Source organism: Nicotiana tabacum, chromosome 18 (genome assembly GCF_000715075.1).
Source record: "Nicotiana tabacum cultivar K326 chromosome 18, ASM71507v2, whole genome shotgun sequence".
Classification (NCBI taxonomy): domain Eukaryota; kingdom Viridiplantae; phylum Streptophyta; class Magnoliopsida; order Solanales; family Solanaceae; genus Nicotiana; species Nicotiana tabacum.
This window is the reverse complement of record NC_134097.1, coordinates 4,816,591-4,833,594: the sequence shown is the minus strand read 5'-3', so window position 1 is coordinate 4,833,594 and position 17,004 is coordinate 4,816,591. Positions and strand designations below refer to the sequence as shown.

The 17,004-nt window shown below is 35.5% G+C and overlaps 2 protein-coding genes across 2 annotated transcripts; one reads left to right on the top strand and one right to left on the bottom strand.

Moving 5' to 3' along the window:
• Nucleotides 1–17: 17 nt before the first annotated feature.
• LOC107759257 (autophagy-related protein 11-like) lies at nucleotides 18–10,586 on the bottom strand. The gene is made up of 5 exons (XM_016577141.2): nucleotides 8,707–10,586; nucleotides 5,735–7,391; nucleotides 3,828–4,045; nucleotides 1,108–1,321; nucleotides 18–673 (listed from the first exon to the last, which is right to left on the bottom strand). The coding sequence occupies exons 1-5, from the start codon at nucleotides 9,651–9,653 to the stop codon at nucleotides 257–259; spliced, it is 3,453 nt and encodes a 1,150-aa protein (XP_016432627.2). The 5' UTR covers nucleotides 9,654–10,586; the 3' UTR covers nucleotides 18–256.
• A 4,112-nt stretch (nucleotides 10,587–14,698) lies between these two features.
• On the top strand, nucleotides 14,699–15,439 carry LOC142173026 (uncharacterized). Its single transcript, XM_075237611.1, has 2 exons — nucleotides 14,699–14,997; nucleotides 15,157–15,439. The coding sequence occupies exons 1-2, from the start codon at nucleotides 14,699–14,701 to the stop codon at nucleotides 15,437–15,439; spliced, it is 582 nt and encodes a 193-aa protein (XP_075093712.1).
• Nucleotides 15,440–17,004: the final 1,565 nt, after the last annotated feature.

Here is a 17,004-nt window from a genome sequence, read left to right as displayed (position 1 = left end):
ACCAAAAGAAGGATGAATATTCAAAATGTTTTGACAAAGGCACTAACAAAAGAAGGATGAATATTCACAGAAATTTTACATGTTTATAAAAAACAAAAGCTATATACACAGAAAGAGTTCTGATTGATTTTCATCATCAGCTGTACATTAGGAAATCAAGAAAAGAATCCCTCTAAAAAGAGTACTAGTTACTATATAAATCATTCTGTACAATTTTGTTTTTCTTCCCTCATTTCTTTCATTTCCATTCATGAGATCAGGAAGTAGGTGATGAATGAATGGCGGTATCAGGTAACATGGCTACTGTCACTACGAAGTATTCACAGCCGACAGGGAGACCATACGGGTTCGTAGTTGATCCTGAATTCAAGGACAAACGATTGGTCGTTCCTGTGTCAGAAGTCAGTATATCTAAACGGTCTCTATCATGGTCAACTCGAACTGATGTTGAGGGTGGCAGCCTCACAGTCTGTCGTTCAATATGCACAACCAGCCCTACGATATAGCTTGGACGATTTGGAAGATGGTCAGTAAACAAAGCCACAGATTCTGCAGAGAGGTAGTAACGAGGACTGTTTCGATTGATAGCCTCATAATTTCCAGTAGAGTTGAGGACAAATGCTGCAATCTCATGGACTTCTAAACGCCCAAACGATATCTTCTCTTTGTTTGCCTGATGAACAATTAGGAAAAAATAAGTCGCATAAATAAGAATTTCAACTGATCATACATTTTCTGTCACTTTAAGTCATGCCCAAACCATAGGCCTAACCAGCGATATTTCTATTTTTCCGCAATATAGATTAAGATTAATATAAGAGGGAACACTTCCCAGAAAAAAGATCAATGAAACATAGAACATATACGGTAAGTTTGATGAAGAAAGATCAATTTATAATTGTCAAAATAAAAGGAGAACAATTTACAGCCGCTACATACTATCCTTATTAACTGCATTACAAAACCTTTGCTTAACGTAACAATACTTTCATTGTTAATGAAACTGAAAGCTCAAACATAGACAAACTACAAATACCATGAGAATAGATCACAATGTAGTAATGGTACTATGCATATGACCAGAATACAAGTTACTATAAAGTGTACCTGCTTCTCGTGTTGATGCTTTTTATAGAGGGTGTTAACCAATTCTTTCTTTTCGTCCAACTCCTTCGCTAGCTGTTTATTTGCAGCATCAAATTTGGTACATTTGTCAGCCAGGTCCGCTCGGTGCCTTGATAATGCACCAACTTTATCAGCAAGTACCCGAATGCATTCACGAAATTCAGCTGAGCCATCTTCTTCTTTTTCATTGATTGAACTAAAAACAAATCAATTTAACTTGCATCAGCCTGTGTTAGTGAAAAGATTGCATATACGATAATTATTACCATTATATTTTTAGTCCACTCCACCAGTAAACCAATGGGCTAACAGTCAACAAATGGTAGTCATTGTCCTATCTCCTAATATTAAATCTTTAAGTAGTTAACCCAAAGCTAGAGAACAAAGAACTTGAAGAAACAAACATGTTATAATATCAGGAATTGCTCCCTAGTTACATTTAGTTCTCCCCTTGTAGAATTTAGGGACAAGAAAAATTTTATAGTTATTCAACACATTTCTTCACTCAACTTATTCTCATTTACTGCATAGAAGCAAGCAAGAAAAAAGCCCCTTGACACAACTCCAATTGCCAAAATCGCAAGACATTCCTTTTGATCACTAGGTTAGATTTGAGGACTGGAATTAATATAAACAAGATCATGGCTTAAGCATTTTATCCTTGAGAAGATCTTTGACAAGGTTCTTGAATAAGATATAATATGCATATTGAAGGTGTTGAGCCATGCAAATATCAAGCTGGTGATTCATCATTGAATTGAAAGCAAGTTAAAATAGAGGAAACCCATGTCTAAAACGTGGAAATATTGTACTCTGAAAATAAAGAAAACCAAAGCATAAGGCTAGGTGAAAAGGCATCGAGATAATGACTGGCACGCAAGAAGTTCTTTAATGGGGTTGGTAATGGAAAAATGAACATATTAGCCATTAAAGAGTTAGCTTGAATCATCAGGATGTTTGTTCAACTGCAGGTAGAATTACTAGTCTCTATGCAGAGTTTCACCGAGAAGAAGGAAGTTCTGTGACTGATTAAGATAGATAATAGTTCTCAGAGGGAGATTCATTTGGAAAAACTAACCAAAATAGAGTCCAATTGCCAGAGAGGCTATCAACGAGCGCTAATTAGTGTTTTAAAGAGACAATGAGGAAGCCCCTCAATTGGTGGTTTTTAAGTATTTACTGGTGTCACTCAAATTCTCTCTTTTTTTGTTATTCAAGAACATGAAAAACTCCATATCACGAGGTCTTGCATGTCAATACCTAACAACACAATCACCACCATTTTTTTTCCATCCTTTTTAATAACAGTAGTGTCTGGGCCAGTTTATGCACACCCAGAATATTCCACCAGATACCTGCTACCTCCCCACCACAACACAGGTACACCAGGTAACTCTGCCCGAAGCTTTTTTGTCTCTGCTGCAATTTAAACTCTGGTCTCTCATGGTTTTCACCCACTTTTATTGCTAGGTCACACCCTTGGTTGCCCTTCATACGCATGAAAGTGAATATCTCATATTTCTCAATCAGCATGGAATTGTCAAGGAGATATCTAGTACTATCAGAAATAGTCTTACCCCACATATAAAACAGATTGTTCTGGTCTTCTTAGCCCAAAATTTAGTAACTTCAATCTTGGCAAATACGAGCACATCATTTCTCTAACTCTCACCCTCGTAGAAGAGCATGGTTCTTGAAAGAGTGGCTCTCCTAAATGGGAAAATTTTTGATAGTCTTTCATCCGTTATATCTTTTGCAGAATATACCGAAGACATAATCTTCCTCCCAAAAATCCAGGGAAAAACATTATTTACCCAAGTTTCTCTCTCTGTCCTCTCAAGCCGACTCAATTCATTTATCTTATATAAAATGTATCAACAAATAGTTCTTACATACTTGGGAGTAGACTGCAGAATTACTACCCTTGCATCAGGAAGAAGAGGAAATCAAAAAAGGAAAGAGAACACTACAGGATACAGAGGGTTTTGGTATGTCACACCATTACAAAGACAATATACCGTCTCACAACAAGATAATTAGAAGCTCGCTAACTTCCAAAACATTCCATTGTAGTGCATTTTAAGCTATTCAGACATGCAGATTAAGATTACCATATCTTCATGCTATACAATCTTAACAAGCTCTTTAGAAGCAATCTTGCTTAACATGTTACGATGAAGGAGTCTATGGAAGTACCAATTACGGCAAGGTAAGTCGCAAGATATCTGCAACAGAGTATTTCAGTCTCTTTGCACCAATAAATTATACGATAACAAAGTTGATAGGATTAGTTAGTACAGTTTAACACATCTTCGTGTAAGGAAAGCAAAGAGAAGTTAAGAAAATTTGAGCCAGTAAAGTTTTCGATGATTAGTGCATTTGTCCCCGAACTCAAGTTTATGGAATTGGTTTTTTCAGCCTTTATTTATGTATTTGTTTGTCATTTTCCGGTTGGAGAAGGAGAGCTAATCCAATTATTCAAATAAGCGATTATGCAAGCACACTTGATTAATTAGTTAAATGGTGTTATTCTATAACTTTTCACTTGAGCTAATCATGTTCACACCTATCGTTATTTCCCGATGGATCTTGCGTCTTAAACATTTTATGACCACCAACTACAAAAGTATTTTACAGATTAGTAAGTTTTTGTCATGCATCACAAAACAAAGTATAAAGCAGAGTGAACGGCGAAAGCTTACTTGGCTAAAGATTGAGATAATGCACGCAAGGACTCAGGCAAACCAGCTACACCACCGGACAACACACACGCTCTTAATCTTTCAAAGAGGCTGCGCATTTTAACTGCAGAAGCACGCAAAGCACTATACTCAGAAGCCCTTCTATCAGCTGCACATAGATGGGTTTGAGCTTCCTCTCTCGCTTCATGAAGACAATTCTCTAGATGAGCACAATTCATCTGCAAGTTAATTATGGAAAAGGATTAAGGAAAAGTCGATCAATAAATTAGCATACCATGAGATAACAATTGCCGTCACACAGTTGATAGGCCTAACTCCTAACAAAGGACTCTACTTGTAACTTGTAAGAGTCTTCACCAGTGCAAGAGAAATCCATCTTTTTTTTTTTTGTTTGCAAACTACCAGCTTTGAACTTTTGACCTAGTATTGTAGAGAAAACTCTCTCAACCACTATGACAAAGAGTGACCGGTAGGATAGAGCTAATTTACTCATCCCCCGAGATATTAAATTTGTATGGCTTAACTCTTAGTTCATTTACAATTTTACGCATTACACTTTTGGTATAAAGCTTGCACTACATCCAAGGAACTATATCACACTACAGAGGGGTATTATTGGAAATGACAAACCACAGGTCAATGAATAAAGAAAGACAGAAGACTTTATTCATGCATTCTCAGTGAGCATTTCTGTACTTTCAGTGTTACATGTCCTCTTCCAGAAAACGCATTAAAATTTTAAGGATTTGGGTTGGTTGGTTGGTTTGGGAAGGGGCGGGGGAGGGGGGAATGGGTGCTGATGAATAACAAGGCTGTTTTTGAAACTTTAAGAGGTCATCTGAATTCAGCTAATCTGATTAGGAATGATCAAGATTTGATAGCTTTACAGCCCATTCTTTTTCACTGTAGATATTAATTTGATTTATCCATATGACTAGGCAATTTACCAATAAACCACTTAAAGCTTGCTCGGTTTTGCTGTACGAGAAAACATAATTCCAGCATAAAACTCTCCATTTTATAAAACTCTATAAGACTAATATAGTATAAAATTCCGTGTAACTAACCCATGCAGAATCTTTGTATTATTTATACAACATAAAATATCAACATGCATTAGCAATACTCCGATAAAGCTAATTCTTCGCTTGGACATCACAATCTTTGTATAACAGCCCATGTATTATTATTCATCACACAACAACCACTCATCACGGCATAATAATCTATGTATTACAACTCCTAAGTAACTAGTAAGTGAAGCAAACAGCCTCTTATGAGTCAAATAGCACATAAAATACTTTTTTATAATCGAAAAATCCTCAAGTGCCAGTGACGCACGGTTTTAAACTGGGTGGATAATGAGCCTGCCCTTCTGCCTTTTCCACATAAACACCGGGCTTTTGTTTGTGGCAGAATTCAACCCATCACGTGAGCCTAACCCACATATCACGCGACGTTCTTATGATTGACCTACCGCATATTTGGACAAATCAACAAATCCTAAGGACATCCATTTAGCATCCAAGCAGAAATTTTCCAGGACCAGCAATTTAGCAGGATAACCTAATTCCTTAACACTAATATTGGAAATACATACATAAATTTCTTTTACCAAGAAAATACACCCATAAAATTATCCATAACCACATTTAAATTACATCAATGATCCTTAAGCGATACTCCTATTCTTGCAGGTCAATGATCCTCAAACGATATATCTATTCTTGCACAGGAAGAGAACACTAGTTACTTCGACCCCCCTACCAGCTTCTCTAAAGAAAGTTAAGACTCCAAAAAACATATAAATAGCTAAGATTATACTTTCAAGAATCTGGAATTCTAAGAAGTTCATGATAATTCCAGCAGTTACCAGAAATTTAAAAGTTCAAGAAACTAAAGAATACCTGAGATTCATCAAGAAGCTTCCCTCTGATCTCCAGCTCTCTCACCAGCTTGGCTACCTCCTCTGTTAAGGATTTCACCTTGGCTTCGCTTTCATCCAGTAGCTTTGATTTTTCAGCCCCGACACCTTGCAACTCCAGGAGAAGATCCGCTCTTTCTTTAGCATCGAAACCTTGTTCACCAGTTACTTCAGAAGGCATTTCGGCCTGAGGCTGAGATATACTCACAGCCATGGAACTTGTCGCAAGTGCGATATCTCCACCAGCCACTAATCCGGTATCTTTCTTATCTTTCACGGGGAGGCTCTCATGCTCTTCTTCACGATGTGGATCTAGCATAGATGAATCCAACTGAGGGTTTACCATACCAGAGGAATCAGTCATATTGTCATCTAAGCCTTCTTGTTCCTTTATATTTTTAGAGCCAGGCTTGATATTCGATGAACTAGAAGCACAAGAAACCTCATCCATGACTTCAGCGGGCATATGAGGCATGTCAGATTTGCTGTCATCATTCTTCACAGCTGAAACAGTTAAGTAAGACACACCCTCATCAGCAGAATGTGCATGCCCTTGCGAGTAATGATCAGACAACCTCTGTTCCAACTCCTGAATCCGTTTTTCATAAGATTCACACTGAATTTGCTTCGTCTTAAGCATAGAATGAAGGTGCTTCTCGTACTCTTCTTTCAGATTTAGAGCCTCAGAGGTTTTCTCTCTTGCTTCTTTTAGTACGCTATCAATTTTACTGTCATCAAGTGATTCATAATATAATTCAGGACAGGTAGAACAAATAAAGGCTATCTTAGAAGCAAGTTCAGCCCTCAATTTTGCATTCTCCACTTCCATTTTGCTAGTTCCAGCAATATCCAGAACCTCTGAACCCTGAAGTAATTCCTCGGAATCAATTTTCTCAGCAAAGTCACTTACCTCAGTTTCAGCTAATTGAGAACCATCGTTAGACATGGAAAGCGGACTCTTTAATGTCCCGTGTTTTTCGCTCCTGGAAGAGAGTCCCAACAGATACTCAGGAGCATAGCGATCAATGTCTGAGATATCAACGTCAAGCAATTTCGCGTCAAAAGGAGTTATATTGACATCACAGTGGTTAGGGGTATCGTACAGTCCCATGGAAGCCAAAATATCCCGAGGAATGTATGTACTATTAACTCTCAGAAACTCCTCTCTTCTACGAACTTCTGCCTCCCTCCTGGTTGCAAGCCGTTCAGCTAATTGTCCAGCCATTCCCATGTATAGTTTCATTGCCGCTTTCCTTCGTACCACTTCAGCAAGGCATGCCCTGTAAGCAGGACCAATGCCTCGGACCACTTTTAAGTGCTCGAATAAATCGCCTTGACGCCTCAAAGCTTCCTGGAAAACAGCAAATTTGCATCGTATATCTTTGATGGTGTACTGGATATATGCTACCTTTTGCATGTAACTATGCACAAGAATGTTCATTTCATTCTTTTTATCCTTGCAGAAGTCAACCAAATTAGAGATTTCACCATCACAAGCCTGCATCTTGGGAAGATAACTTTTCTCATGGCATTCATACATTGGTCCCAAGGCTGAAACAGCATCATGCGGACGTAGTGAAGATGATAACTGGTTGGCCAAACAGTCATCCACGAGCTTTTTGACCATATTCACATCCTTGCTGCATATAAAATGAACAGAGATATAAAACATTAGAAGGCAAACTAACAGCATCTTAAAAGCTGAGTCAATAGTCATACTTATCCAAGGAAAAACAAATTGACTATATCCAGGTGAAGCAACGAATGTACCCAAAGCAATTAATTCAACAGTCATCCTATAATCCTTTGTCGATCCAGATCATTGTGACATGACAAAAAATGTAAATATCCTGAGCATTCTTTACATGTTCCAAATTGCTGGATATAGCTTAATAGCTAACCCGGAAAGAAATACATATGGTCTAAGGATCTATTTTGACAAATTGTATAAGGAGTTGTCATCTATCAACTACCTTCACCTCTGAAATGTGACCCCCCACTGGAAAACAAAAAATCATTAGGTAAAACTAATGATCAAACTAATGCTTCAGCTTATAAATGAGGATGGTTCTTGCTACTAAAAATCTGAGACCGCATTCACAGAAAGTTCAAAATTGGAACTAAAACAAGAACAATATCTACAAAGGAGAGTGCTCAAGAACTTCCAAATCAGATTCTACCCCTTTTCTCTTCACATGTGACTTCAGTTTTAACTCATTTGAGCCATCAGTGTAAGTAAGGTGTAAGGCCAAGGAAGTATCACTTACTTCAGATATCTAAAAAAAAGAGGCCAAAAGAGGTATCTATAACATTTTCAAAGAGAAGGTCCATACGTTGTGCAAAAAGACTCTATAATTCATCACCAAGAACTTCTTTTTCAACAAGTCTAAGTGATCACCATAACCTACATGAAGCAAACAGAAAACTGTCCCCAAGCTTAGCCTCCAAATCAGTAGATTTACACTGCAGACAGATAGTGTTGTCAAAGGCATTTGACTCATTTAAGGCACGTTTAAGCCCTGAAGCTCAGAAAAGCTTGGGAAGGGCGCTTCGCCTCGCTTATTCTGTGCTTCAATGTAGACAAGACACTAAGGCATGTGCACTCATTGTCCATGAGTTCTGTCTTGAATCGAGCGGGGTACTAAACGACAAATATAATTGGCAAATAAGTGTATTAGTTGTTACGATTATGTGAATTTTGTTACCTTTTTCTTAAATTATATTTTTATTTTTATTTTTTTCCTTCATTGCGCCTTTTTTTTTATTACTAAAACCCAAACTTAAATTGTGTTTTTTGAGCTTAAAGCCCCAATTGACCTAGAGCGTTTTTTTAGAGCTTTTTGCCTTTGACAATACTGCAGACAAGCACAACATAAATATATTGGCAGGTATGCACCACATGTAAATTAATAAGCTTCACAGAGAAAGTAAGAGAGGAAGAGGTGGAGAGAAAACCTCAAAGCCTGCATTATGCTTTTCTGCTCACTGACATATTTCTGATGGTCTCTGATAGCAAGTTCCACTTCCCTAATAATATGTGAACCTTTGGTAGAAAATAAATGCTTAGCATTGTGCTCTAGCTCTCCAAACTCGTGCTTAAATTCGGTGACTTTATTCTCAAACTGCCTATGTGAACCACTACAATCCTCTGCCAACTTCCGCAAGTTCTCTTCTTTCACGAAATCCAGCAAGCACTTGCGGTTAGCAGTCTGCAAAGCAGGATGAAGTTTGCAAGACCTCAACTTCTCTATATCCCTTCCAAAATTAGATAGCAAATTAGAATGGCTACGATATTGCTGGGAATAACACTTTAAAAAGTCATTGTAATTTTGCACTATCATCCCATAGAAGTGATCAAGATTTCCCCTAGCAATGCCTAACGCCCGTTCTTGCACTTTCTGCTCTCTTAAAAGCCTCTCACAAGTCTCGATCCTCATTTGGGAACGGCTATAAATGGCATGACCGTGCTGGAAGTGGAACCTAAATTGCCTCTCGTAAGAAGGCAAAGCTTTTAAGGCAGGGTCAGTCGCATCATCCAAAGGGTGAGGGTCGTGAGACGACGATGGCAATGACGGGTCAGGAATATCAATTATCTCAACTTCCTCGAGTAATGGAGGTGGCGCATTGCTCCTCATTCTAGATTTATTAAACAAGATAACTTCCCGGTCATCCGATGGGAGCTTATAAGTACTAAGGGGACAATGCAATTCAAGTTTCACATCCAAACATAAAAGAAGCTGATCACCAATCGGAATACCAGAAACAGATTCAAGAAATTGCTGAACAGCATCAACAAGTGTATATTCATCACAATTCAGTTCATATGATTGCCCATTCTCAGCAATATGAACCAAAAGCTTGCCTACTTGGACTACACCTGATGAAGCATTTGATGAACTCATTCTTTCCCTCAAAATCTCAATCAAACAACCAAAACAAAGTTCCAAATCACAACTTCAAGACCCAAAATCCTCAAAAATTCAACCCAGAAAATCTATCAAACAGAGGTCAAAGTGCCATAAACACTATGAAAATCACCAATTACTCAAATCCTAATAAACCCCAAAAGGGATCTCCCCAACAAGATCAGATTTTTAAGGTTAAATCTACTAAAACCTCTCAAATTGACCAAAAACAAAAGCAACCCACCAAATATTTTCCCCAAAAGACCCAAACTTCACAATTGTTTTCCCAATTTTCAGCAGACCCACAAGCAATATAACTCCAAGATTTCACTGACCCACCAAACAATTCTTCACAAAAGTGCAGATTTCAAACTTCAAATCAGAAAAAATCACATAAAAATCCAAACTTTACAACCCCCACCCCCACCAAACTCCCAGTTCTAAGAAACCCCAGATGAAATCTATGATTCTTGTAACCAAATAATAAAAAAGACAATTTTTTTTCTAGAAATTTAAAAATTAAAAGACACTGTACAGAACACCAAAAGCAAGATTTAAGAAAATTAAACTATAAAATAAAAATACCAAGAGAAAGGGGACAGAATATAATTATCTTAGAGAATGAGTAAGAACAAGTTTAACACGAAAACTCTTCTATGTTATTTTTTTCTTATATAATATATATGAAGAGGTTATCAGGGTTGCTTGGTTCTCTGTTTTTCTTGTTCTTCTAGACAAGTGCTGTTGAGGGATTGCTTATTTATTTAACTCAAAATAATAAAACTAAAAAAGAACAAAAAAAAATTTTAAAAATTGTACTTAAATTAAAAATTCAGCCGAAGTTGCTGTGTTCTTCCCAATTAAAGAAGATTTATAAAAGAAAGAGTCCTTAGGAAGAAAGAAGAGGTAAAAAGGTTTCAGCTGTATTACATGTATTTTTTTGATTATTTTTATTTTTATTTGTTTATACTTTTTGTAGATAATGATTTGTATACACGTAGGATATGTATGTAGGTGGTATGTAATACATTATACAAGTATTCTTTTGTTATTACTATAAATATAAACAATAAATAGATTTTAAGATCAATGATTGTGAAATGTGAATTTCCAATAGTACCCTTGTTATTGTGATCCCTATATATCCAACCCCCTCTATAAGGTTTTGTACCATGAAATATTCTACATTATTTTTATTTTTTATAGTTCTGAATATATTTGTTTATGTAAGTACATCTTTTTTTAGTAACTTTTCTTGAAATTAAATTTTTTTGGTTAATCATCTAGTATTCGTAGTCCATTCATCTAATTAATTTAAATTCACGTCAGGTAGGTTTGCTAAAGAACTAAAACACTTTTTATCAAAAAAAAAATTATTTTAAGAATCGAACTCGAGATATATATGGTTAAAGCACACCTAACCAATTTGTACTATTCAAACTCAATTTGTTGAGAAGATATGAAAAGGCATTAAGGAGACGACTAAAATTCCAATTTGCTTTTGAGATATCGAGAAGTTGAGAAGCTCCCTAGTCCTTTTACATATTTTCTTAATTTTTTTAAAGGAATTTAGTATTACATTGAGAAGGCGAAAGAAATCATGAGAATTGAATTAGCATCTATTCCGTTAAAAATTCCACTAATATTACATAATTGTATCGGTTATAATTACATTATCAACATGTTCCTACGAAATTGTAACATACTAAAATATAGTACATATTTTCGAGCTCAAACTAAATATCATCTCAAAATATTTATCAAATTGTGAAAACAACAAAAATAATAATAATGAATTGACTTGAGATAGCTTGAAAAGCAAGTTTCATTTAGATTTCATCACTTTTACTCCGAAAGTCCTCTATATTTTCGAAAAAAAGCATTCAAAATTCCAAGACATGTTTCACTTTTTTCTTTCTTTCTTTTTTTTTTTTTCTCTCAACCTATTTTTTGACTTTTAGTTTTCGAGTTTTCACTGTAAGTGTATTGGTGATGGCTTATCATGTTTATATGAAATTCTTTAACCATTTTGCATATAGAATCTACGTACAAAATGAGAATAATGTACGTATTGTTTTTGAGGTTCATAATTTTGTTTTTATAACGGTGGTGTTAACTGTTAACGCTAGTTTGTGCGCAATCCGATAATTTTTATTGGATAGCTCATATTTTCTATATTATATATATTGAGTAACTCTACCAACTAAAAGTAAGATTTGCTAAGATAACATTTTAGTTTGATTTATAATAACCGGCTTGATCTAATTCTCATACATCCATACTCCTTTGATAGTGATTTTTGACAAAGTCTCAAACTATCTGTGAATATTATCAAAGGCGGATCTATGTGTAATATTGAAGGATCATCAGACCCGAAAACTTCGATAGAAATCTTAGATATAAAAGGCAGTCGGGTGCACTAAGAAGTTCTCGCTATGCCCGGGGAAAGGGCGGACCACAAAAATTTATTGTAAGCAGACTTGAAAATGCGTATACCTTGAAAATAATTGCATATATAAATAACTTGACACCATGACACTTAGCTAGCGTTTGGCCATAGACTCCCAAATTTATTCTAAAAAATTTGATTTTGGTGAAGTTTGGTTTGAAGATGAAAATGTGTTTGGACATCTGTCTTGAGTGAAATTTGGTTTGGAAAAACATGAAACATGACTTATACCCACAAGTTCTAAAAACTATCACAAATACCCAACAGTACCATTATCAATAACATTCATTATATTATCGCAAACCATAGTCCTGAACATAAATAAATTTGATGCAAAATTATCATTTTTATAATGAACTACATGATACACTATCAGATGACCGAGAAGACAAAGCAACATCGTTACAAAATAATAAATGGTGGGCTCTTTTATAAAATACAAAAGTTTGGGATAATTTTTAAAAAATATAATAGTGATATTCTGGCCCAAAACCAGCTATTGAGCTGGTTTTGGGATTTAAAATTTGGCCAAAATATAAGCAAAATCTATGGCCAAACATGTGTTTGCCAAATAAAACCCAAATTTATTTTGACAAAATCTATGGCCAAACGGGTCCTTAAATTTTAGGGGCATTGGTTGAGTAAAATAGTAGTTATGTCGTCACGTTAAAATTTTGGGTCCGCGTCATCGAACTTGAATAGCTTGTATATGTAATTGGTAGCCTGTTTGGCCAAGCTTTTTTGGGTCAAAAGTGCGTTTTTGGCCAAAATTTGAGGTGTTTGGCCAAGTTTTTAGAAGGAAAAATGTGCTTTTGAGGAGAAACAGAAGTAGATTTTGAGAAGCAGTCGAAAGCACTTTTCTGAGAAACACTTTTGAGAAAAATACACTTCGAAACAGTTTTCAAAAGCTTGGCCAAACACTAATTACTGCTCAAAAGTATTTTTCAAATTAATTAGCCAAATACAAACTGATTCTCACTAAAAATACTTTTTTTAAAAGCACTTTTAAAAAAAGTACCTATCAAAATAAGCAGATTTTAGAAGTTTGGCCAAACATGCTAAGGATATGTACAAGCAACAACTTATTCTTTCTAAATAAATAAATTAATAAAAAATGAAGACAACTCATTAACTTGAATCAATATTTGATTTGGAAGAAATCTTTTTTTTACCCATTTGCACTTGAAGCCTTCGTCGTAACACGTAACTCTGCCTAATTATTCAACGTCTTGGAATCTTCGTGAAATTCATATAACGTGCATCCAAATATACATAAAACTAAATCAAAATTTTATTAATTATTACGTGATTAAACCCTATGACTCATGTCCTGTATTCCGTCGTATTTTTGTCTATAAAAAAAAATTAAATACATATTTAAAATCCCATTTTCCGTTGGATAAAACCAAGAATATACTTAAAGAAATATCTATCATCAAGTCAAATTCAGAACCTCTAAATCTATCTTTTATTTAAGTAAGACACATAAGGGCGAGGTGGAGAAACAACGAAAAGAAAGCATTAAATATTTATAAACAATTAATTGTGGACCCAATGACTATTATAGTATTAGCTCGAAATTGATATAGGAATCCATAAATTTTAAATTTTGGATCCGTAGTTAATTATATGATTATGAATATTGTCTAATAACGACAATAATAAACTCAGTTTAATCTCACATATGAGGTATAGGAAAAGTAGTGTGTGCGCAAATCTTACCCTACTTAGCGAAGGCAGAGATGATATAATATTGTAATTTGGTTAAAAAGTTACATTGTTTATAAATCATGATTAAGTTATGAATATGACATTGAATAAGCGGAAAGAATGTGTATTTGGTGAGTGATTTTCACATGTTGAAATTACATTATTTAATATATTGACAACGACTATAGTTGTTAATGAAGTTATGAAACCCATGTTCATTGTATGGATACAAACATGCTTTTCAGATGGAGGTAAACTAATACTACATATTATAGGCTTATAGCATTAAATTTAACAACGATGGATATGGAAGTGGATTCTTTCGGTCAGCATGGCCAATAATAGGGAATAAGGTAACTGCAACAGTGCTGGAATTTTTTCACAATGGACAATTCCTAAAGCAGTTAAATGCATCCTGCATAGTATTAATTCCTAAGATCAGTGCTCCTGAACAAGCAAGTCAGTTTAGACCTATTGCATGTTGTAATATTTTGTACAAATGCATCTCCACAATGTTGTGCTCTAGACTTAAAGAAACTGCGAGTCACCTTGTTGCTGATAACCAATCCGCATTTGTTCTTGGGAGATCAATGTTGCATAATGTGCTCATCTGTCATGACTGACAGACACTACAACAGGAATACATCTCCAAGATGTTTAATGAAAATCGACTTGAGGAAAGCGTATGATATGGTTAATTGGGAGTTCTTGGAAGAGATATTAGAGGGACTCAAATTCCCAGGAAGGTTCATTAAGTTGTTGTTGACGTGTGTGACTACTCCCAAATTTTCAATCAATATAAATGGTGAAAATCACAGGTATTTTGAAGGTAGGAGGGACTTAGGCAAGGGGATCCAATATCCCCCTTACTATTTGTCTAGTAATGGAATACCTTTCTAGAACATTTAAGTGTATGAGTGAATTGCCTGACTTCAATTTTTACCCTATGTGCAAGCAGTTGGAGTTAACTCATCTTATATTTGATGATGACCTTATGATGTTTTGCAAAGGAGAACGGAACTCTGTAAATAGAATCATGAAAACTCTGACTCACTTTAGTTCTACTTCAGGACTTGTGGCGAGTATGGAGAAGTCGAACTTATTTCTTGTTGGTGTAGAAGACTCCACAAAGGAGCAGCTCTTGATGGTTACAGGTTTCTCTCAAGGTACCTTCCCAATAAGGTATCTTGGATTGCCATTGTCTCCTACAAAATAGAGTAAGCTGGAGTGCCATCAACCGGTGGAAAGGATAACTAGCAGGATTAGATGTAGCTATGCAAAGCAACTCTCATATGCTGGTAGACTTCAAATAATAAACTCCATCATATTCTCCATTCATAGTTTCTGGGGTTTAATATTCATTCTGCCATATAACATATTGAAAGAGGTTGACCAAAAGTGCAGGGACTTCCTATGGGGTGGTTTTGAAGAACAGAGGAAAGTTTCCCTGATTGCGTGGGATAAAATTTGTAGACCAAAGAAATGTGGAGACCTAAATATCAAAGCATATAAAGAATGGAACAAGGCTTATGTTGGGAAACTTCGATGGCAGGTGATTGAGAAGAAAGATACTCTATGGGTTAAATGGGTGTATAGGGAGGGTTTATATGAAGAAGGAGACTAATATTTGGAATCACAAACCTCAACAGGATAGCAGCTGATATTGGAGGAAACTCAACTTTCTAAAAGAGGAAATGAAGGATTGGTCTCAACATAACGGGTTCACCCTAAGCATATGAAGTGAGTATTCTATTTTGCACTGCTATAATGCCATCATTGGGGTGCATGGAAGACTGGAGACAGCAGGACTTCTTTGGACTGTTGTAGCTCAACCTAAGCACAAGTTCATAACTTGGCTTGCTTTACAATGTAGACTGCTGCTGAAAGAGAGATTAATCAAGCTACATATTCCAGTGGTAGATATTAATTGTTGTTTATGTGATGATAATGCTGAGGAATCTCATCAATACTTATTTGAAGATTGTAATTGGGCAACAACAATTCGTAATTCCCTGTTCCAATTGACTGGTGTTCACATCTCGATTGGTAACTATCAGCAAGTATTGGCCAACATAAAAAGGAAACACTGGAAGCAAGGTAAAAAGGAAGTGGTAGCTGCAATATGGGAAGCGAGTATATATCATACATGGAGGGCTAGGAACTGGAGAATCTTTAGAGGGCAAACTGTACAAAAAGAGCTGGTAATTGCACAGATTAAAAATGAACTTTTAGGAAGAATAGAAAAACTTAACAAGTCCAGGAAGATGAATAAAAGTATAAGGTTCATACAAAGACTTTTTGTGTAATTAGTAGATTGGTTTCTGAGATCTAGATCACTTTTGTTGAGTGGCTAGGTTCTCTTTAGATTGTATACTTCATTGTTGTTATTAATGGTAATTCACAGTGTTACCAAAAAAAAAATTAACAACGATTGAGTTGTGTTTTCATATAAGTGGAGGTAGAGGCAGAGCTAAGATTTGAAGCTTATGGGTTCGGAATTCTAGTTCTTTTAAGTTACTGGGTTTTAAATTAATAATTTATACATATTCAATAGATTTCATAAGATAAATACAAAATTTGGACCAAACCTGTTGGGTTCAGCCGAACTCGCACGCAAAAGGCTAGCTCCGCCCCTGAGTGGAGATATATCAACCATTTTTTTATGACACAATATATGTATGATGAGTTGAGGAGAAGTTTTGAGAGGAAAATCTTATATATATCTCATATATGAGTAGATGCACATAGACACAAGTCAAAATTTGAAGGTTATATATTTGGATTTTAGTCATATTAAGTTATTGGATTCTAAATTAGTAATTTATACATATTAAATGGATTTTTTAAAACAAAAATAAAGTTTGAACCAAAATTATTAGATTCGGCTTAACTCATGCAGCAGCTCATGTTGGGAAAATATTGATTATGAAGAATAAGAATTAGCTTGAGAGGTGTCAAAGATATTGTCCTTAAGGATAATTCGCCCACACAATTATGAATAAAATTAGGTGTATCCCCCATGATTCAACAAGCTCTTCCAGTTATTAAACTGAGAACAGAACTAGCAAAAAATTCAAGAAAGAAACCCAGTATATAGGAGGAATAGATGATTCAGAAAGTTGTATTAGAGAAGTGTGTCTTTAGCTCTCCAAAGACCATGTTTATATAGGCGTTGCTCTAACGTCTAGA

What these genes read in the sequence shown, in the direction of transcription:
- LOC107759257 (XM_016577141.2), bottom strand. Translation starts at nt 9,653, where the DNA reads ATGAGTTCATCAAATGCTTCATCAGGTGTAGTCCAAGTAGGCAAGCTT. An exon ending in AGCTTCTTGATGAATCTCAG is followed by an intron (nt 4,046 to 5,734) that starts GTATTCTTTAGT and finishes ATTAACTTGCAG; the next exon opens with ATGAATTGTGCTCATCTAGA. An exon ending in TTATCTCAATCTTTAGCCAA is followed by an intron (nt 1,322 to 3,827) that starts GTAAGCTTTCGC and finishes ATTTGTTTTTAG; the next exon opens with TTCAATCAATGAAAAAGAAG.
- LOC142173026 (XM_075237611.1), top strand. Translation starts at nt 14,699, where the DNA reads ATGGAATACCTTTCTAGAACATTTAAGTGTATGAGTGAATTGCCTGAC. An exon ending in CAAGGTACCTTCCCAATAAG is followed by an intron (nt 14,998 to 15,156) that starts GTATCTTGGATT and finishes CTCCATTCATAG; the next exon opens with TTTCTGGGGTTTAATATTCA.